The 23,022-nt window shown below is 49.2% G+C and overlaps 1 protein-coding gene across 1 annotated transcript in view; it reads left to right on the top strand.

The window, feature by feature from the left end:
* Nucleotides 1–10,140: 10,140 nt before the first annotated feature.
* LOC128972837 (uncharacterized) overlaps nucleotides 10,141–23,022 on the top strand; it is a 69,499-nt gene continuing 56,617 nt past the window's right edge. Inside the window, exons 1-2 of the mRNA XM_054388964.1 lie at nucleotides 10,141–10,285; nucleotides 10,818–11,636. Of these exons, the coding sequence (XP_054244939.1) occupies nucleotides 10,141–10,285; nucleotides 10,818–11,636 (964 nt within the window). The remainder of the gene's footprint in view (nucleotides 10,286–10,817; nucleotides 11,637–23,022) is intronic.

Here is a 23,022-nt window from a genome sequence, read left to right as displayed (position 1 = left end):
GATTCCACTACTGAGAACTCTTCCATCCTCACAGTGTTTCTTCCCATCCTAGAGGCAGAAAATTGTGTAAAGCTTCCGTAAAATCCTCAGAAAAGAATGGAAGAGCAGCTTACAGCCACTCTCAGAACCACAGGACGCATTTCAGACCCTAGGGATACAGTCACTGAAGATGTGATAACTAGGCTGTGGCTACAGAGCATTGGTCTTCAAACTCCAAACTATACCAGCAGAGATTCCAATTACCAACCTGCAGTCAGCAATGAATGAAAGAAGGGGCAAAATTTAATTTGTTAAAAGGTTGCCACAAGCATTCCTCAAATAAGGCAAAGCCCACCAAGTTTGTTGTGAATTAGCCTACTTTATCTGCTGGCACAAGAATTTGCCAGTGCTGCAAAAGCAGTTCTTGCTTAGCTTGCAAAAACCCCACTGATGGCTGGCAATAAAAGGAAAAGGAAACCTGGGTATTTGAGTGCTGAGGATCAGAATGAAATCTGCACTAAAAAGTGCTATTTAAGCTAGAAAGTCAGAAATAACCAGATTCTGACCCCACTCCAACTGCATTTTCATTCCTAAATTGATATGTTGTTATGCAACACCCTCCCCTGCTTTTAGCTGACCGCATCTTCCAAATCCAGCCCTTCAGGAACGACTTGAAAGCAGGCAGAAGTACACAAAACCTGGAGCTGTCTGAGCTGATGTATGTGGTATGAAAAAAAGAGAGAGAGACTCCTATAATTAAAGGTTTGATGAGACTATTCACTTAAGCAGAAGTGGACAGTGTTGCATTAACAGAGCTTAAATACCAGAGTCTCTCAACTGCACTCCCAGCCCGTGTAACAAAACTCCACAGTGCTGCACGAGGGGGAAGAGTCTGCCAGAGATTTTCCCATTTACAAAAGCTACTATAAAGGGCAGCACCCACTGGAGCAAGAGAGAACATGAGGGTAAAGATTCTTGTCAAGGGTCAAGGCTGGGCCAGCTGCTAGACAAGTGCCAGAGGCTCTCTGTGAAGCCCTCTGCCTTCCCAAAGGGAAGAAGGGAGAGACACTGATGGGGCAGGAAACTGAAAGCAATTTAATGAAAATCAGAACAATAAAATGCACAGATGCAAATAGACACAAACTAATATTGAACCCAACACCCTGAGAGCAACTGGTCACCATCACCACTGTTGCTGTGGCTGCATTCAGCAGCAGATGGGGAACCAGAATCAGGAGCTGGATTCAGAAACTCAAGGACCAAAACCAAAAGCACAATAGAAAGAGGGACAAGGCCCCTGGGACAAGGGCCAATGAAGCAGAGTAAAGGAGAAGCAAAACACTTGACCCTGGTGATCCCTCAGCTTTATCCTCAAGATGATGTAAATGGGACAGAATTCCTTGTTGGTCAGTTTAGGGTCACCTGAACCGTCCACTCTGCCCCACAGGCACAGCCTTTTACTCTGCACCCCCATATGGTACACAAGATTTAGCAGAGACCTTGGTCTGCAGCCGAGTCCTTGGCAGGAACTCTTCCCATCAGCACTGTCACTGCTAGAAGCAGCCCCTGGCTCTGCAAACCTGCCCTGAACTGCAGGAAGTGCCTCAGTGAGCAGAGCCTGAGCTGAGAAGTCAAATCCCTGAACAGAATCAGTTCTGTTCTAACTCAAACCAAAACAGCCCTTCAAAGTAACACATTGTTGAAAGTTTCTAGAAGTCATTTAGAATTCCTTTTTCAGTCACTCCCTTTGATTCAGGAACACTGTCACTCTTACCTCAGCATTAGAAAGCAATCACCTTTTTAAAAGAAAAAAAAACGCACAAGCAGTAAGGGGAAGAATTTCACTCAATGCCCACGGCAACCTCCAGCAACATCTCTTAGCTACAAACAATGGTTTGGTTTCACAGAAAGAACTGCACCATCACTGCACACCCACACACAATTCTCAACTTGCAGCTCCACCAACACAAACTGGGAGCAAAGGAAAAAAAACCCAATTATCACAAAAACAAATGGCAGGGGGGAAAGTGAACACAAAGGTAATGCAGAAGTGTGGTCATGATGAGTTTAGCAGGTTGGAAGTGACTGCAGCTCTCGGGAAGAATGTGTAAGGTAGGATGCTCTAGCTCACACCTTGGGAAAAGGACCTGGGGGACAACAGGATGGTCATGAGCTAGCAACGTGGCTTTGTGGCCAAGAAGGCAAATAGCACCCTGGGGTTCATCTAGAAGAGTGTGGCCACCCGGTCAAGACCCTGGTGAGGCCACATTTGGAATACTGGATCCAGTTCTGGGCTCCCCGCTTCAAGAAGGACAGGGACTTCCTGGAGAGGGTACAGAAAAGGGCTGCAAAGATGCTGAGGGGACTGGAACATCTCTCTTGTGAGGAAAGACTGAGAGAATTGGGCCTTTTTAGTCTGGAAAAAAAGACTGACGGGGCAATCTCATCAATGCTGACTAGTACTTAAAGGGTGGGTGCCAGGATGGGATCAGGCTTTGTTCAGTGGTGCCTAGTGACAGGACAGGCACAAACTGGAACATAAGAAGCTCCATCTAAACATGAAGAGGAAATTTTATAGATGATGGAGCCCTGGAGCAGGCTGCCCAGAGAGGTGGTGGCATCTCCATCTCTGGAGATACTCCAAACCTGCCTGGATGTGTTCCTGCGTGACTTTTCCAGGTGACCCTGCCTTGGCAGGGGGGTTGGACTCTCTCCAGAGGTCCCTTCCAACCCCCAACATTCTGTGATTCCTCTTCCCACAAACTGCAGACAAGGCTGCAGACACTGAGAACACAGAGGGCAGAGACTGACAGGAACTCTGCAGCTTCTCCAGGACAGCAAACAAGTACTAATAAAGACACACTGGTGTGGCTCATTTTTGGATACTTACCAGAGTTACCTGCAAAGCCACAACCACCTCCTGTCAAGTACCAACACACTAAGGGTGCACAGTGGGGCAAGAGATCCACAGCTAACCACAGCTGCCTGGGCAGGAAACCTCTCCAGTCACTGCCTCGCCACACGGATCACAGAATCATAGAATGTTCTCCACATGTCCAGAAAACGGCCAGGAGGATGAGCAGAGGGCTGGAACACCTCTTCTATGAGGACAGACTGAAAGAGTTGGGGTTGTTCAGTCTGGAGAGGAGAAGGCTCCCAGGAGACCTTCTTGTGGCCTTCCAGTATCTGAAGAGGGCTACAAGAAAGCTGGGGAGGGACTTTTGAGGGTGTCAGGGAGTGACAGGACTAGGGGGAATGGGAAAAAAAAAAAAAAACAGAAGTGGATAGATTCAGATTGGATGTTAGGAAGAAGTATTTCTCCATGAGGGTGATGAGATACTGGAATGGGTTGCCCAGGGAGGTGGTGGAAGCCTCATCCCTGGAGGTTTTTAAAGCCAGGCTGTGACAACCTGATCTAGTGTGAGGTGTCCCTGCCCATGGCAAGGGGGTTGGAACTTTATGATCCTTGAGGGTCCTTCCAACCCTGACAATTCTATGATTCTAATGTTAGGGATTGGAAGGGACCTCCAGAGATCAAGTCCAATCCCCCTACCAAAGCAGGATCACCTGGGGCAGGTCACACAGAAGCACATCCAGGCAGGTTTGGAATCTCTCCAAAGAAGGAGACTCCCCAACCTCTCTGGGCAGTCTGCTCCAGGGCTCCAGCACCCTCACACCAAACATTTTTCCTTCAGGTTGAGGTAGAATTTCCTGTGTTCCACCTTACACTCCCTGGATGACCAATTAAAGCAACTTCTGGTTAAACACCACCAATGTCATGGGACCCACCCACGTTTCATAAAAGCAACAGGAAGGAACAGGAAGGTTGGAGAGGAAGGAGTCATTGCTTGGCTCGCCTTGGAGGAAAACACAGGGATTTTCAGCTAGCAACACAGCCACTTTGAGTGGAACCCAACTTGCATCTGATTCATTTTCTGTTTCCATCCCTTCTCCTCACCCCCAGGAACAGGAAACAAAGACAAAGCTACCAGACACACACACAAAAAAGCAGCAAACAGATGAGCTAAGAAATCCCCTTCAGCTGGCTCTGCACCAGCACCTCCCCTTTGGTTCTGCTGCCTTCTCCCTGGGCCCAACACAATATTCTGTTCAACATCATCAAATTGTCTTCAGCAATTCCTGCAAACTAAGTAAACCAGCTTAAAACATCTGATGCTGAAGTACTGATGCATACAGACCAGGAATTAATCTTTCCTTGAGGTTTTACCAACTCATCTGCATTATCTGTTTAGTTATGAAGAAACTTTCTGGATGGTTGGGTTGGGGAGTTTGCTTCCATTTATTGCATCTTTGATCATTATATTGTCATCCCTAATCTCAGCTGGAGAGGGGGAGAAAGAAAAACCACTCACACAATGATATGACACTCTTCACTGTACCAGTGGAGAGTGCCAGGGATGCCAGAAGTACCAGGGGATGTTTAGAATGGATACTGGGGATGGACCAGATGATCTCTAGAGCTCCCTTCTAACCCCCTAACATTCTGTGGTTAGTAGAAATTTCTGTATTGAAAGAGTAGTCAGGCATTGGAACAGGCTGCCCAGGAAGAGGAGGAGTCACCATCCCTGGAAGTGTCCAAAAAATGTGTGGCCATGGCACTTGGGCACATGGTCTAATGGCCATGGTGGTGCTGGGTTGACAGCTGGACTGGATGATCTTAGAGGTCTCTTCCAAAGCAAGCAGTTCCACAATTCTATACAAACCAAGAGTCTTATGACTGGGGACTCCACCAGTAGTAGAAATGCTACAGAGGAACAAATCAGGGCTATGTCTCCTTCCCTAAGAGCCTTCCCCACATCTCTGATTTCATCACTGTTTAACACCAGTGAGGAAATGTGCTCCCAGCTGTAGGGCAGTGGTTTGTAACCAAAGAGCTCCCAAACAGTGGAAGTGGCAGTGACTACAAAGCCATAGTCTGGCCAGAAATGTAAACCACTCCAGAGCTTTTTCACGCAGCCAAACCAGAACCTTGCTTTCTGCTCTGCAAAAAAAAAAGTATGCTCTGTCATTCATCTTACTTGCACCTACTCTGAAGCTTTCAAGGTTTCTAGAGGTAAAATAAATGAAGTCCTTGAACTGAGCCTGTGGAACACAGCAGAGAGACAGGTGGTGTGCACCTGCAGACGAGCCCACCAGCATCCAAAGCACAGCCATGAGAGCCTCTGGACAAGTCTATGGATCAGAAGTCAGCCTGGGCTCCAAATCCTGGCTCAGGAAGCTCCCACACCGCAGGAGCCTGGCACAGCACCTCAGGCAAGCAATGCTACTCCACTGCCCTCTGCTCATGGCTTTATTGCTTGTTTTATTGCTTGCTCTTTAAGGAAAGGCTTTATACATTGATTGCCACCACTCAAAAAAAAAAAAAAACCTGTAGGGGCAGGATACAGGAAAGGGAAGCCAAACAGTTGTGGGGGTCAATAAAAAGAAGGGAGGCAAGGGTCAAATATTATGATCAGGAAACCAGAAAGGGACACCAGACACCACCCAAGAGGATTCAGCACTCTAAGGCATCAAAGGGGCCAGAGGACACTGTTCAACAGTGTGACAAGCAGTGGGAATGGAAATGACGCCCCAAGGTCCTGCCTTTTTCCTTCCTCATGGTGTTAACAGCCAGCTTGGCCAAGGGCAAGCAAAGGGCTGGAATTTAGGGCCTCAGAGGAGGGCTAGACTAATAAGAAGCAGAACATGGGAGCAGAACAACCAAAACCTCATGATGAGAGTCATGAAGTGCAACAAGGGCAAGCGTAGAGTCCTGCACCTGGGGAACAATAACCCCCTGCACCAGCAGAGGTGAGGCCTTGAGCTGCTGGAAAGCAGCTCTGCAGAGAAGAACTTTGGAGTGCTGGGGGACAACAAGTTCACCACGAGCCAACAACGTGCCCTCTTGGGTTCCCTGGTTCAAGAGAGACAGGGAACTACTGGAGAGAGTCCAGAGGAGGCTACAAAGAACATCTCTGGGAGAGGAAAGGCTGAAAGCCCTGGGGCTGTTGAGTCTGGAGAAGAGCAGCCTCAGAGGGGATCTGATTAATGCTCAGCAAGAGCTAAAGGGTGGGGGGCAAGAGGATGGAGTCAGACTCTTGTCAGTAGCACCCAGTGACAGAACAACAGGCACACACTGGAACCCAGGAGGTTCCCTCTGAACAGGAGAAAGTTGTTTGGTGTGAGGGTGCTGGAGGCCTGGAGCAGGCTGCCCAGAGAGGTTGCGGAGTCTCCCTCTATAGGGAGATTCCAACACGCCCCCCACCCCACCCATGGGCAGGCTCCTGTGGGTGACTGTTTCATCAGGAGGATCAGACTGGATCATCTCCAGAAGTCCCTTCCAATCCCTACCATCCTGTGATTCTGTGAGACAGGACACTAGGCTGGATGGACCTCTCAGCTTCACTAATCAGATCACATAAAGTCCCCTGTGCATCTGTTCAGCTTTTCATCTTCCAAATGAATTAATAATTTCATTTTTAAGATGCTCAGACTCTGAAACACCTGGACATCAGGCATGGGTTGAGATTAACTTGATAGTAAATTGCACATGAGTTTTAGATGAGACTTGTCACCTGCATACATGTCCAGAGTCCATCATGAATTATCCAAGACTGTAGAACAACTCTTCAACACCACTCACTAGGTCTTTAAGCCATGCTGAAGGAAATCAGGTTTGTAAGGATATACTAGAGGCACACACTCAAAAAAAAAGCAAGTGAAGTCCAGGCAGCTTGCATGTCTTGATGGGCTGTATTCACACACAGCAACAGCTGCTTGCACCTTCTTGCTTCTCAGCCTACCACCAGCTCTGTCCTCTGCTACACTGCTTCTGAATTTGTTACTCCAGTCAATTAAGAAAACCATTTACCCACCTACGGCTCCAGCTGAAGATGCCAAGAGCACTTTACAAAGATGAATACTGACCTGCTCGGTGTTATGCAGGTTAAACACTGTTTTATAGGCACACAGCTCAGCCTTGTTTACATGAAAAATTAAACTGACCCTTTTGGCTACATAAAGCTATATTGCTACTGCAACCCCCGTGCAGACCATTTATTTCAGTGGATCTTCTGTGCTGGGTTTGTACCACCCTGAAAGAGACATGAAAAGCCTTAGATCTGTGGAGATGTTACCACTAAAAGTAACCAGAATAAAACAGAGAACAAAAACTAAGTGAATCCTGGGGGAGTGGGAAAAGCAGGGGAAGGAAGGAAAAAAAAACCCATATGCCATCAAGTTCCTGACAGCATTAATTCTTACTGACTTATTAACTGAGAAGAATCACAGCTATAATATCACAGAATCATTGAATTGTTAGGGTTGGAAGGGACCTCGAGGATCATAAAGTTCCAACCCCCCTGCCACGGGCAGGGACACCTACAGCAGGTTGCTCAGAGCCACAACCAGCCTGGCCTTAAAAACCTCTGGGGATGAGGCTTCCACCACCTCCCTGGGCAACCTGTGCCAGTGTCTCACCACCCTCATGGTGAAGAATTTCTTCCTAACTTCCAATCTGAATCCACCCATTTCTGTTTTTTTTTTCCCATTCCCCCTAGTCCTATCATTACCTGACACCCTAAAAAGTCCCTCCCCAGCTTTCTTGTAGGCCCCTATCCTTCATATCTGCTTTTCCAGCCATAGGTGCCTGAACTTAAAGCCTTTCAAAAGGGATTCTCAGGCACCTACATGGGTAATCGAGTGGTGTAAAAGTTAGAGAAACTACAACAGAAGAAGTCAGGGGAGAGTTTCTCTTTGCAACCTGTGCTGGGTTAGATCTGCCCATTTAATCATTTCCATCACTTCATAAAGCACAGGGAAAAGGTTCCTCCTTTCCCATCCCACCAGAGCTGTTTATAAACTCATGTCAAAGGACTAGCAGATGTTTTCAGTAGTCCACCTGGGACTAAGCAACAAAAACATGTATTCAGGTTCAGAGAAAAGGTAGCTGGCTCTTTAAATACGACAGCCAAGGAGGAATTATGAATCATCTTTATGTATCAGCTTTGCCAACAGAAGAGTCTACAGCAACCCATTGCACACCAGAAACAGGCGTTAACACCCATTCTCACCCTGCCTGCAAGATAACCAGTCTCACTCATCCAAGGAGAAAGGTCCCACTGGGAGTTGCACAGACTGCATTCCTCTGCACCTCCTTCACCTCCATCTGCACCCACCTCTCTTTGTGGCACAGCAGGTCACTCTCAAACCCTCCCCTTCCCGGCGTGGCTCCTCCAGCAAGCCTGCTGCTGTACAATTTTGTGGTAGGCTCTATTTTAAGTCTCATACGCTGGATTAAAATAGTGCAGAGTTAAAAGTAGTAATTATCAAACATCTGCACTTTCTCTACAGCTGCAACTCTGCTGTTTAACCAGCACATGAGCTGCAAACTTGCTGAATAAAGCTGTTCCAGATTAGCTGTACAACTGAATCAGGGTGAACTCCCAGAGCAGGGAGGGATCCAGTTCCTCAAGGTTATACATGCTGGAGTTTCACAGCACAAGAATTTCATAGAATGATTTGGGTTGGAAGGGACCTTAAAAGATCATTCAGTTTCAATCCCCCTGCCATAGGCAGGGACACCTCCCACCAGCCCAGGTTACTCAAGGCCTCATCCAACCTGGCCTTGAACACCTCCAGGGAGAGGGCATCCATGACCTACATGGGCAAACAGCTCCAGTGCCTCACCACCCTCACTGGAAAGAATTTCTTCCTAATCTCCAGTCTCAATCTCCCCTTTTCCAGCTCAAAGCCATTGTCCCTCATCCTGTCACTGCAAGCCCCTGTAAAAAGTCCCTCCCCAGCTCTTCTGTAGTCCCTTCAGGTGCTGGAAGCCTGCTCTAAGGTCTCACTGGAGTCTTCTCCAGGCTGAACAACCCCAACCACCTCAACCTGTCCTCATCAGGGCAGTTCTCCATCCCTTTGATCATCTTTGTTGTCTTCTCTGGACCCGCTCTAACAGTTCCATGTCCTCCTTATGCTGAGGGCCCCAGAACTGGATGCAGGTGATTTCAGTGATTGCTAATGAAGGCCCAATAGTAGGCAACAACAGGCATTTATCACAGTGTTGGATGACTGTCTCAACATGGCACTGGTCTAACATTCATCCTCACTCCTCTTTTATTCACCACATTCCTTTTAGTGTCCAGCAAAGCCAAGAGATGCCAGTAAACCTGGATTCAGCAAAGACACATAGGCCACCTGTCTTGCTATCCACCTACGAGCAGACTTGTTATGCTGCTAAATATTTAACTAATTCTCTGCATAAGAAAGGGAATTCAGAAAGCAAATAGTGGATATTAATTTCAAGGAAGCCTTAAGCCCCACTAAAGCATATTTCCAGCTCTAGCATTTCCACTAATGTGAATTCCTTTCCAAGATCACTTTCTCCATCTTACAGCTGCAGAAGGCAGACATTCACACTGCTGAGAAAGAAAACCACCACAAATTACTTTTTCTATTGCATCTTTCAGTTCACTTTATCAAACCAAGGGAAGCCCTACAAAGAAGCTGCACATTAATGTCTGCCATTACCCCTTGTCAGCGCAGAAACGCTGACGTTTCACAAAGCTCAGGAATTTATCGTGGGTAAATATTTACGTTGGGATTTTCAAATCATGGGTTTGGAGGGGGATTTCTAATCCCTGCCCGCTGTGCTCTCCCACTGCCACCTTGCATAAACTTTTAATCTCTGATGCAGAGGCCTATTATTAGAGCTGGCTGATAAAATCCGAAGGCTAGAGGCATGTTGTTTAGCACAGAAAAGGTTAGGTGTTTTAAAACCCTCTACCCTAACAAACCTTTGTCATTTTTCTCCTGAGGAAAGTAAAAAAAGAAGAAAAACAAAAAAAACCCACCAACCCAACAACCTACATTTCCTTGATGCTTTAAAAACGGTTTCCCTGTAAATAAACAGTGACTCAACACAAAGTTATGTCCTTTTTTAAACAAAGTTTCGATTCAGCAGGGAGAAACCAGTCTTATGAAACACTTACACCTGGCCTTAGCACCCCGAGACAGACCAAAGGGTACCTAACAGGCTTACTGTTAACTGGCCTTCACTTCCATTTAAACACAAACCTGCTTACAAACCAACCTGGGCAAAAAAATAAACCAACCCCACAGCCTGCAGCCGGGCTTGAAAGCACTGCAAGCCTGAGGATGCGAGTCAGCAAAAGGGTGCAACTGCCTGAGCCTCTCCCACCTCCCCCCTTCCCCACTCACAGCGCAGGAAAAACGCAGGAAACCAGCAACTCCAGCACCACGAGTGCCTCCGACAACCCCCAACGCAAAAACAAAAGGCAAAGTAAAACAATAACAGCAGGGAAGAAAAAAAAAAAAAAAGAGAGATAGGGTGAGGAGAAGAGCTCCCAGACTAGTTCAATACAGCTAACCTAGATAACCCAGACAGTGCCTTAGGTCACAGCTCCGAACGCTGGAATGAGGGCAGGGTCATGGAGGCTGGGACCCCAGACGGAGTGGGTGCGAGCGATCGAAAACCTCTCGCCAGAAAACACTCAGTCGCCTCCTGGGCGGGGCAGGCCGAGGGCAGACAGAGAATGAGACTGGATCACACCCAGCTCCTCACTGAACTTTCCTGCCCAACTTTTCAACCTGGAGGATTCCACGTGTTGAAGCAGCGAAAGAGATGGGTGAATCAAAACCGGCCGACCCCCACTGCACACTGACCCCCCAGCTACAGACTGCGGGAACAAGGGTCATGCCCAAGCGGGCGGCTGGGAGTTGATACCGGCTCTGCTTTTTGGCTGTAAAAAAGTAGCAGGAAGCTTCTTGTCAGCGAAGGAGAGGCGCTCGCTTTGCTGCACGCTACCAATTAGAGGTGGGTGTCAAAAAACGTGCCAGAGCCCAGCGAAGGCGAGGAGGCGGCGGGGTACTCCCAGCGAACAGCTACTGGGGGCCAGGAACGCCAACTCGGGCGGGAGGCAGCCTGCTCACCCCGGCTTGCACCGCCCCCAGGAACTCGGGGGTCGAGAAGAGAAGGAGGAGCTCACCGGGGCCAGGACTACCTCCGCGTTACCCGGGCCCTCGGCCGGAGAGCGGCGCCGGGGCGGCCCCGCCGGGCTGTGCCCGGCTGCACGGGGAGGAGCCTCTCCGCACAGCCCCCCTGCCACCGAAACTTCTGCGGGAGCCGAGGTCGCCTGGCGCCTTTCCTCCAGAAAACAACGCACATCAGCCCAAATCACAGCCGGCTTCCCCCTTACTCCGCACCGGCCTGGCCCAGCGCGGCCTCCGAGCCGGCCGAGGCCCACGCCCCGGAGGCGGCAGCGGCGCGGCCCTGCCCAGCCCGCTCCTCTCCGCGGCGCTCCGCTCCGCCGCCTCCCCTCGCAGAGAGCTGGCAGGGCCCAGCCCGCCTCCCCGCGACAAACTTTCCAACTGCGAGAGACCGAGCGGACCGCCCCGCGCCCCAGCAGCACCCCGCAACTTTACCGGGAAGCTGCAGGATCGCCTCTCCGCCGGCCGCCCGCCTTGCCCCGGCCGCTTTGTCTCCTTCTCCCCACACCGCTCCCGTCCCGCGGAGGAAATCGGCTCTTCCGGGCGCCTCCCCCGCCCTGCCTTCCCCAGCCCGGCCCGGCCGCTCTTCCCGGCACCGCCCGCCGCGCCGCCCCCGCGCCCTTCCCGGCACCGCCCGCCGGCAGGTGAGGGCTGGAAGGTGTCCTGCGCCACGGCCCCCGCAGGCGAAAGGGAAGGCTCCCCAGACCCAGCTGTGTGCTGAGCTGATCCCCAGCAGCAGGGGCAGGGAGGGGATTCTGCCCCTCTGCTGTGCTCTGCTCAGACCCCCCCTGCAGTGCTGGGGCAGCTCTGGAGTCCTCAGTACCAACAGGGACCTGTTGGAGCAGGGCCAGAGGAGGCCACAGCAATGCTGGCAGGGCTGGAAGCCCTCTGCTGTGAGGCCAGGCTGAGAGAATTGGGGTTGTTCAGCCTTGAGAGGAAAAGACTCCAGGGAGACCTTCTAGTGGCCTTTCAGCGCTTCAGGGGTTGTTCAGAAAACTGGGGAGAGACTTTTGAGCAGGGCCTCTTGTGACAAGACAAGGGGTGATGGTCTGAACTGAAAGAGATTTAGACTGCAGAGAAAGGAGAAATGTTTGACTCTGAAGGTGATGAGGTTGCCCAGAGAGGTGGGAGATGCCCCGTCCCTGGAACCATTCCAGGTGAGGTTGCCTGGGGCTCTGAGCAGCCTGCTCTAATTGCAGATGTCCCTGATAATTGCAGAGGGGTTGGTCTAGATGAGTTTTAAAGGTCCCTTCCCACCCAAACCATTGCATGATTGTTGAATACTGGGATTTGAAAGAGGTGGAAGAAAAATTATAGCTTGTTACCTCTTGGATTTTGTGAATGGGAGTTTTGATTTGGAAACCTAAAGTACATTAACCTTGAGAACTTTTAGGAAAAGTCTTGTTTTCATGCCAGTGCCTCTAATAACACGAATACAGGGGAGAAGTCCCAGGAGCACAAGCAGGGCCATCAGAGCCTCTCTCAGACAAGAGGGAGGTTTTGAGGACCCAGCCTCAACCCACAGAGGTAGGCATGCAGAGGGGGAGAGCTATCTTTAGGAGGTAATTTGTTTCAAAGGTTTCTTTGAAAAGCCTCAGTGAGCTTCTCATGTGAGAGTGACCGTTTTCATCCTACAACAAATTACTCTGGGATTTTTCATGGTGTGTTTTGAGAAGGTTTTTAATACAAATGTCTCTGACAGAACTTACACTTGTACTGGGTTGTAAGAACAACTGAATGAATTTAATACGTTTCACGAATCATTTGCCAGCACTTCTGAGACATCTGAATCTACTCACTCCATCCTTTGATATGAAGCAACATAGACAGAGCTTGGGCAGCCTCCCAGAGAGGTTCACTCAAGGTAGGTGATTTAGCCAAGGCAGGCAGGCAGCCCATGCAGATTCCCAAGGTGGCTGGCCCCCACGTCAATGTCACAGCAAAGGCACAGCAGATTCATAGAATCATATAATGACTTAGTTTGGAAGCGACATCAGAGATCATCTACTCCAACTCCCCTTCCATGGGCAGAGATGCCACTCAACTAGACTTGGTTGTCCAAGGCCTCATCCAGCCTAGCCTTGAACACCTCCAGGGAATGAGCACCCATGACCTCTCTGGGCAACCTGTTCCAGAGTCTCAACACCCTCGTACTGAAGAACTTCTTTCTAAAATCCAGTCTAAACCTACTCTCCTTCAGCTTGAAACCTTTCCCTGTTGTTCTGTTTCTAGACACCCTTCTGAAAAGTCCCTCTGCAACCTTCTTGAAGGTTCCCTTCAGGTGCTGGAAGGCAGCTAAAAGGTCTCCACAGAATCTTCTCATCAGGGTGAACAACCCCAGCTCCCTCAGCCTATCCTCACAGCAGAGGTGCTCCAACCCTTGGATAATCTTTGTGGCCCTCCTCTGGACTCACTCCAACAGTTCCATGTCCTTCTTATGATGGGGGCACCAGACCATGACTCTGCTCCTGCTCCTGCTCCTGGTTGAACAGCTTTAGCAGGGCCCTGTTTCCGATTTTTGCAGGGAGACAGACAGTGTCCTGCAGCGACTGAGATTGCATTTTTCCTTCCTGCAGGTTGCATCCAATACAGGGATCCCAGACAAGGAAATAAACAGAACACTTTTGTTTTATAATCCAGCAAGCAAATAGGAATCGAGAGCCCAGTCCTGGCAGTGAGTAAAGTTAATTGAAAGTGAATTCTGGAATTAGGATACTGCCTGAGATACCTGTTATTGAAATAATATAGGGGCTCCAGTGCCTTAACAAACAGCCTCTCCTCTGGAAACACAGAGTTTTGTTTGGTTTTGTTGGGTTTTTTTTTTTTAAGCTCTTTTTATTTTCTGCTTGTACCAAAGCATTAATATTTTTGTGTGTGTGTCAGTTTCACCAGGGATTCAAACTACTCATTTCTGATCTGCAGCATACTCTCAGTAAAATTGAGTTTACACTTCAATAGCTTGCTTTCTTTCATTACTCCTTTTAATATCGTGCCTTGGCCTCCCGTGGTGGCTTCCACATTCAGCAGTTCTGCACGTCTCACATCCTTTCAGGACAAAATGTCAGATCTGGGGGAAAAAAAAAAGAATTAAAAAAAAAAATCCCTTTTAAAACTCCAAACTCAAAGGTAGAAGGCTTAGAGTTGTGGAGAATCACACGTTCTGCACTGCACTGCTGAAAAGCAAAGCAAAAAGTAGATCAGCTGGCAGCTCTGTTGGCTCATGGAGAGTTAAAAGACTCAGCAAACAAAAAATAAGGTTATATATATAGATAGATAGAGCCAGCTAGGTGGAGATTGGACTTTGTCTCTTAATTAACAGCTCTCTCTGGAACATGGTGGCAGGCTCTGTCAGGGAGCCCAAGATGCAGGGTGCTGTTTAGACAGGCACCCAGGAACAATAGCTAACATTTCCCATCCAGGAAATGTCATTAAGACAGCATCAGGCTGTGCTGGCAACCTGAAAGCTAATCCATTTTCTACAATGAGTTAGAAGTTTTCTGCTTGACCCCAAATCTTCCTTTTAACTGTGTTTGTGGGTTTAGCAATCCCATTTTCCTGTTGTGTTTTGTTGGGTTTTTTTTTAAACATTTCTTTTGTCCCTTTTCACTTGGTGAAAACCAAACACTAAGCCCAGGAAGAGGACAGGCAAGGAGAGGCCACAGGTAGGTTGTTAAGTGCATAAGGTAAACTAAGGCTTCCAGTCTCTCCTCTGTCAGGGTGATTCAAGGTGCAGCACGTCAAGAGAATGTGGTTGGTGGTTGTGTGCTCCTGGCAGAGAGTTCACCTTAGTCAGATGTGTGCACAGGGTCAGTCCCTGACTGGTGCAACCTGAAGAAACCTGTGTGGGTGTAGTCACAGCAGGAAAGCTGTCCTTTCACTCTTAATCCTGGGGTAGGTTTGTCTGCCAAGCAAGGAAGGGTCATCATAGAATGGCTTTGGCTGAAAGAGACTTCAGTGATCTCCTGCCCCACACATGAGGGTGTTCAGGGGAGATTCATAGAACCATAGAATGGTTTGGGTTGGAAGGGACATTGAAGATCATCCTTTTCCAACCCCCTGCCATGGGCAGGGACACCTCTCAACTAGGACTTGGTTGCTCAAGGCCTATCCAACCTGGCCTTGAACACCCCTCAAGGGAGAGGGCATCCATGACCTCTCTAGGCAACCTGTTCCAGTGTTTCACCAACCTCACTGGAAAGAATTTCTTCCTAAGATTCAATCTAAACCTATTCTCCCTCAGCTTAAAACCATTCCCTCTCATCCTGTTTCTAGGACACCCTTATGAAAAGTCCCCCTGCAGCCTTCCTGTATGCTCCCTTCAGGTATTTGAAGGCAGCTCTAAGGTCCCCCTGGGGTCTTCTCTAGGCTGAACACCCCTAGGTCCCTCAGCCTGTCCTCATAGCAGAGGTGCTGCAGCACTTTTAATCATCTTTGTGGCCTCCTCTGGACTCACTCCAACAGCTCTGTGTCCTTATGCTGGGGATAGCAGAACTGGATGCAGTGTTCAAGGGGGTATCTCACAAGGGGCAGAACCACCTCTCTTGACCTGCTGCCACACTCCTCTTGATGTCCCTTGTTTATATAGCACCTGGTGTATCTATGCTGCCTGCAAGCCCCAGCACACATGGCATCTAAATTAAATGCTTCAGCTGGATCTGGATTTTCCATTTCTGTCACAACATTGCTGAAATGAAGTCACTGCTCCATGCATCCGTTCAGGTCTGTTTCAGAATGTGTTTAATCTTTGCAGGGGTTTTGTTAGATTAGTTTTGTTATTTGTGTGAAGTCAGCTTTGAAACAGAAGTGAGTGGTGCAGAGACAGGAATGCTCAGTCAGGAGGTGGGAAGGAGAGAGGGAAGGAAATAAAAGGAATTAGGAAAAGTGGAAAAGATGTAGAGTGGTGTAAGGATGGGCAGAAGCTGCTGCAGGAGGGGTGAACAGGCAGCAGTCAGGCATAGAAAGAGGAAAAAATAAATATATGATAAAAGAACCTCAGGGTCCAAATGCCAGCAGGCTGAGGTTATCTGCAAGCTGATGTCATGCTGTGCAGTGAGGACAGCCCCAGGGCAGCCGTGCTGTGCCACCAGCTGCTCTGACTACAGAAGAGCAGTGCTGTCACCTCTGCTCTGACTGCAGAGGTGTCAACAAGGGGGCCAAGAGCAGGGTAAGGGACCTCACAGCTGGATGAGCTTCTCTATGGACACCACCCCAAAACACAGCCTCCCATGAGGAAGTGGCTCTGAGAAAGCCCACAACACAGCAAAGGGACAAAAATGAAGGTCTGGCACAAACATCACCTCATGGATGCTAGACATCAAATCCTAGGGGCTCCTCAGTATTGGTCTCAGCATTCCCATGTAGCTGGAAGGCATCAACATTCCTCTTCAGAGATCAGATACATAAAGAAATAAGATAGAAGTAAGAGATAATAACATCTCCCAAGATCCAGTTAGCAGTCCACATCTGCACAGCCAGGAAGAAAGTCTCAGTGTCCCAGGGCCACATATGCCTCAGGATTTCATTAGCAGGGTGGAAACCACATAGGTGGTGATTTTGGTGGGACTGCAGCTATGCCACCTAAGCTAAACAGCTAAACACCCACCTCCATGAAATCAACCTCACCAAGAATGAGAATGGATTTATCAGTACATCTGCCTGGATACTGAGGCTCCTTCTGGCACCACTGACTGCCCAAGGATCAGCCCTTACTGCCTTCCATGGTCAACCAGAGCTACAGCCACAGGTGCTCAGTGCTCTGGGACTGCTGTGTTCACCATCATTGCCCACCATCTCCAAGTAAAAATGTCTACTAGAAACAGAATCATAGAATTGTTAGGGTTGGAAGGGACCTCAAGGATCAGACAGTTCCAACCCCCCTGACATGGGCAGGGACACCTCACACTACAGCAGGTTGCTCACAGCCACATCCAGCCTGGCCTTAAAAGCCTCCAGGGATGAGGCTTCCACCACCTCCCTGGGCAACCTGTGCCAGTGTCTCACCACCCTCATGGTAAAGAATTTCTTCCTAATATCCAATCTGAATCTACCCATTTCTAGTTTTGCTCCATTCCCCCCAGTCCCATCACTCCCTGACACCCTCAAAAGTCCCTCCCCAGCTTTCTTGGAGCCTCCTTCAGATACTGGAAGGCCACGAAAGGTCTCCTGGGAGCCTTTTCCTCCCCAGACTTCTCTTAGAACTCTTTGCTAAGCCACCCTGATATGGAAAGGACTTGTACTCCCAATCTGTTGCATCTTTTTAAACTCAGTTTGGATCTTTGAATTTTTCCTCCCTGTTGAACGTGTTTCTCTTTTTTCTCTTTGTCAAAGCTCCATCCAAAGCTTAAAAATTAAAATTACTTTTTAATTAAAAATTAAAAGTTTGAACCCCAGTTCCTACTCAAGGACTCACAGGATCCTAACAAAAAGCTACTGTCTTTTTCTCCACCACCAGGAGCTCATCGTGGGGCCCTCTGGGAAGAGTAACCCAGAAGCAATCCATGACCACGAGCCAGTATGGAGCAGCATCCTCCCACATGCACTACACAGCACAGGCATCCTGAACAAAACAGGTAGAAACCGTAATAAGGAGAAATTATGCTCTCCCAAAAGGCTCAGCCTGAACTGGGTTCACTGCTTGCTGCTCTGCTGGAGCAGTTTGCATTCACCTCCAGTTCACACAGCCTTTGTGTAATAAACTGTCATAGCCCCGGAGAAGGGAACATTCAGAAAAGCACCCTGAGGCAATGCAGAGCAGAAGCCTGAGAATCCAACTGCATGAGTCACTGACCTCCACACACTGCATCTATTTCAGCCTTTAATTAATAAGGTTTTACATTTCTATGGCACTTCCCCAGCCAGAAAGATCCTAAAAGACTGAGGGGGTACAGCAGGGTTGAAATGTGGTTCCCGGGGAGAGAGGTGGGACCTTGCAGGGAAGGAAAGCTTAGCCAAGGGCACTGGGGGAAACAGAGCCTTAATTTTAAGTGGAGCCTCTGTTACATCACTGAGTGTTTCACATCCCAGGAGAACAGACAATAAGATTTTGGTTTCTAAGGCACTGCTTGAGTGAATCTCACCCTGGATTGCTTGCTTTATCCAGGGGGGATGCAGTGCAAAACAAGTGCTGGGTGATTTTAATTTTGGGTGTTCAAGGACCACATCTTAAGCTACACAAGGTTGGATCAAGGCTTTCCTCCCTCCTGGTGAGTGAGTTATTCCCAACTGCTAGAACCAATGGAGCAGCCAGGAGAGAAAGCAAATCCCATGCTGACAGCACCTGACCTTACACTCAGAACACCAAACTCCCTGGAAGTTCAGCAGCATTGCCCGAGGCCTCAGTGAGCTGAAAGCTGGTCCCAAGCACCAAGTGGGCCACTGAGAGAGCAACGTGGAGAGAGTCCTCCTGTGCCAAGGCTGACACGACCACTAAGGGAGCTGGGGCTTTGCAAAACGGGCACAATCCCCTTCCTTTCTATTTCCAAACATTAAACTAGTTGCCCTGCTCAGCTGCCTTCCCTCAGCAGGGACTTATTCCTGCCCCTGGCTTGTGCTAAACCAAGGGCAACCAAATAACTGTCAGCCACAGCTGGCATCCCTCTTACTAAGCACTCAGCCAAAACGGGCTGGGAGCATTTGACCCCAAAGAATTTTCAAAGGAATGTCCAAATTCTCTTTTGCCCAGTGCAATTCCAGGCTATTTTTATCCAGCAGTCTCTGGGAGAGATGCAGGGGCATCGCCGTGGCTGGTTGTAAACTCTGATTGCTTCCCGAGGAGAAATTGCAGGCAAATGACAGACTCGGGGGCTCTTTTTATGTCTCCCCTGCTCGGGGCATGTCAGCACTGCTTCAGCATTCCCTCTACCCCCTACACAGTCCTCCTGCCGTGTCTCTGACGGCTGTTAATGATCTGTCTCCGTAATTAACACATCTAGCAGCACAGTCAGCAGGGGATGAGCCCCCCGTGCCGCGTCAGCAGGGCGCCGGAGAAATGCGCCCCTCACGCCGGTAGAGCGGGGTCCCTCCTGACAGCCACCTCCACCCCAACATCTCGGTGGCCACACTGCACTTGAGCTCATTAACGCACAGCAAGGGCAGGGCTGTGTGATTGCAATTAACCCTTGGTGTCTCAGCATCTCTCAGGGGAAGGTTTTACTGCCAGGTGGTCATTACCCCTCTCCCATGAATGGAGAAAGGCACATGAACAGTTTTTAGGCTCCTGGAGCAGCAGGGAAACTGAGTCAGAGCAGGTTAGTGCTTGTATCCCTGTAGCTCCTGTCCTGGTCTTGTGTCCCCACCATTCCCAGCCCTGAGTCCAGGCTGTCAAGGAGCACGGCTGAGCTAACCACTAGATGAGTGCCAGAGGCTCTCTGTGAGCCCTTCTGCTTCCCAAAAGGAAGAGAAAGGGAAGCAGGGAGAGAGACTGATGGGTTGGGAAAGAAACTGAACCAGCTGGGATGGAAATGAGAACAATCCAAAGAAATAGAGACAAAGAGACACAAACCAATATGGAACCCAACCCCTGAGGGCAATGATGGCACCATTGGCACCTCTGATGCTGGGGGCAGGCACTGGGGAAGTCCCAGGATGGACTCAGCAGCAGATGGGAACCAGATTCTGGAGCTGGATTCTGGAACTGGTTTCAGAAACACATGGATCAGGATCAGAGGCACAACAGAGTCCTCCTGGGACACCAGCCATGGAAGAAGAGGCTTGATCCTGGGATCCCTCAGCTTTCTCCTGAAGATGCCATCCATGGGCTGCAATCCCTTGCTGGGCAGTTGAGGGTCACCTGTCCTGTCTGCTCCTCCCTGCAGGTGCCACCTCTGACTTCCTGCACCCCAAGGTGTGGCACAAGCTGTGGCAGTGCCCTTGGTCTGCAGAGGAGCAAGTCTCAGGCACAGCCTTCTGCAGCCCAGCCCTTGGCAGGAACTCTCCCATCAGCTTCTCCCTGCTAGAAGCAGCCCCTGGCTGTGCAAACCTGCCCTGAGCTGCAGAAAGTGCCTCCCTGAGCAGAGCCTGAGCTGGGAAGTGACAGCACTGAGCAGAATGGGTCTGGTCTAGCTCAAACCAGGACACCCAAGACCACTCTGCCTGCACTACATCAGAAGGCCCTGGGGCTGGAAGTCCCATAACCACAGGGCCTTTTAGGCACTGAAACTTCATGCAGAGGGAGAAAACCTGCTGTCAAGGTGAGAAGCATGGCTACCAAAATGTGATCAAAGAGAGAGTTGTCAACTTAAGTGTACTCAGGAGTTCCTGCTCCAGACAAGAGAATTATCAACTCGAAACCAATCTTCGAAGGTAGCTGCTATTGACAGGGAAATAAAAGGAATACAATTCTTACCAGACAGACCTAAGTTGCTCCAAATTGCTGTCAGTTTGAAATATCTTGCTGGTAATTTGTTTTCAAATTCTTCCTTCCTAAATTTGATTTGTTGCTGTACAGTGGATGATCTATTCCATGCAGCAGCTCCAAGAGCCTTCCCCGGCGTCCTCTCGCTGATTGTTTGTGAGCTGTCACTGCTGGGAGCTGGCAGCATTTATTATGAAAGGGGACATCATCACTTGGGGAAAAAAAAAAAAAACCAACAGATTTTTGTCTGAGGATCTGGTGTCCACTGATGTTACAAATGGCAGCTGGGATTAATGGGAGGACAGGCGTCAGGGAGAAGTCACATTTCCTCCCCGTCTTTGAACTTGTCCACGTGGGCAAGTGGCTGTGCTGTGACTGTACCCTGGGGTGAAGGAAGGATGGGGCAGCATTCTCAAACAAGGCTTGAATGAATCCTTTCACCAGGATCCTGATTAACTCCGTTCTGGTGAGACTCCACTTGGAGCTCTGTGTCCAGTTCTGGAGCCCCTAGCACAAGAAAGACCTGGAGGTGCTGGAAGGTGTCCAGAGAAGCGCCATGAGGATGAGCAGAGGGCTGGAGCTGCTCTGCTATGAGAACAGACTGAGAGAGTTGGGGTTGTGCAGTCTGGAGAAGAGAAGGCTCCCAGGAAACCTTCTTGTGGCCTTCCAGTATCTGAAGGAGCTACAAGAAAGCTGGGGAGGGACTTTTTAGGATGTCAGGGAGTGATAGGACTGGGGGGGAATAAAAAAAAAAAACAACACTAGAAATGGGTAGATTCAGATTGGATGTTAGGAAAAAGTTTTTCACCATGAGGGTAGTGAGACACTGGAACAGGATGCCCAACGAGGTGTTGGAAGCCTCATCCCTAGAGGTTTTTGCAGCCAGGCTGGATGTGGCTGTGAGCAACCTGCTGTAGTGTGAGGTGTCCCTGCCCATGGCAGGGGGGTTGGAACTGGATGATCCCTGAGATCCCTTCCAACCTTAACAATTCTATGATTCTACAAGAAAAATGAGTTGGGTTTCCCTCCTCCTGTGGGATTGTAACAAGGGGATGAAGATCACACCCAGCAGCTGTGCTGATCTGTGCTCTTTCTTACATGAGGGAGGAAAAAGTAACACTGCCTGAGGAAGCATCCTGCTGGGTTCAATGATCTCCCCTGCATAACATGTCTGGGGCTTTCCCATGCCTCTGCATGATCACTCCCAGCTCCCCACAAGCTTGGTCACTGCCTGGGATGTTTCTGCATATTTGAAACACAGAGAGAAACACAAAGCTCAGGTCTCACCTATCCATCTGGATCCATCCAGCCTGTGTGCAGTTCCCCACAGTAGAGTTAGATAATGGTTGGACTCCATGATCTTAAGGGTCTTTTCCAACTGAAATGATTCTGTGATCCCAAGAACAGCAGGATCCTTGCCCCAGCTTTCTCATTCAAGAAGATGTTTCACCTCCTGTCCTTTCCCTACTTGTCTAACCCCACTTTGTTCAATTTGTTGAAGCAAACTCAGAGAAATTCCAGTTTGTGGGGGGGTGGGGTGTGAGCTGCCTTAGCTTAGTTACATGGCTTTAAAGTATGGGCAGAACAGAGAGGCTTGCCTCAGTCTGCCTGAGCCTGGCTCACAGGGCATGAGGTGACTGACCAGAAGATGTAGGCTCTCACCCATCTTCTCCATGTAGCTGTATTACAGAAAGCCTGGAAGGTAACATCTACACCTGGCACCTGCTCATTTCTGCATCAGTCTGGTAAAGTATTGGCAGCTTTAGCATCTTTGTGCTCACCAGCTTCTTGGCAGGACCCAAAGGCAGGATGTAGATGTGGTGCTGAGGGACAGGGTTTAGCAGCAGACTTGGTTGGACTTGATGATCTTTTCCAACTGAAACAATTCTATGCCTGGTGGCACAGAAGGTGGTGGGAAGGGCTGGGCAGGCACAATGTCAGGCACTTCAAATCACTCCCAGAGCTCATACTGAGATTTGGACAGGTCTTGGTGCCATCCAGGGCATGGAGAATTTTAGCTGGTGGAAGGATCACACTCATTCAGGCAATAGAAAGCTAACAGTTGTTGCAAATGCTGGAGAGCAGCAGAAAACAGAGCTCTAATTCAACTGGCTGTGATTTTGCCACAGTGCTTACCCTGGTATCACATCAGGGAAAGCTCCACTTAAGCAATTGTAACACCACTGGAAAGGCTGAATTAGGAAGAAAAGAAGGAACATAAACCTCCCAGAACAGGAAGAGCCAGTTAAAAGACCTTGAGGCTCCAGGGTGATGTTTGTCCCTGAAAACCAGGACACAGAAACACCCTGAGCCATGAGGGACATCTGCCCTGTGCCCATCCCATGGAACATGGGTCTGTTCCCATGGACAGGTCCCTGCAGAGGACCTCACTGCCCTGGCTTTGGCTGCCCTTGGCATATGCTTTGCTCTGCTGTGGGACGTCCTGAGCAGTTTTACAGATTCACAGATTACACTGAGTTAGAAGGATCCTCAAAGATCATCTTACCCAGCCCCCCTGTTGTGAGAAGAGACATCTCCAACTAGATCAGGTTGCTCAGGGCCACATCCCTGAACAACCTGTTCCAGTGTTTCACCACTCTGATTGTGAAGAACTTTCTCCTGAGGTCCAACCTAACTCTGCCCTTCTCCAGTTTCAAACCATTGCCTCTCATCCTATC

Source organism: Indicator indicator, chromosome 18, assembly GCF_027791375.1.
Source record: "Indicator indicator isolate 239-I01 chromosome 18, UM_Iind_1.1, whole genome shotgun sequence".
Lineage (NCBI taxonomy): Eukaryota > Metazoa > Chordata > Aves > Piciformes > Indicatoridae > Indicator > Indicator indicator.
Note: the sequence above shows the minus strand (reverse complement) of the source record. Positions and strands in the feature narration are given on the sequence as shown.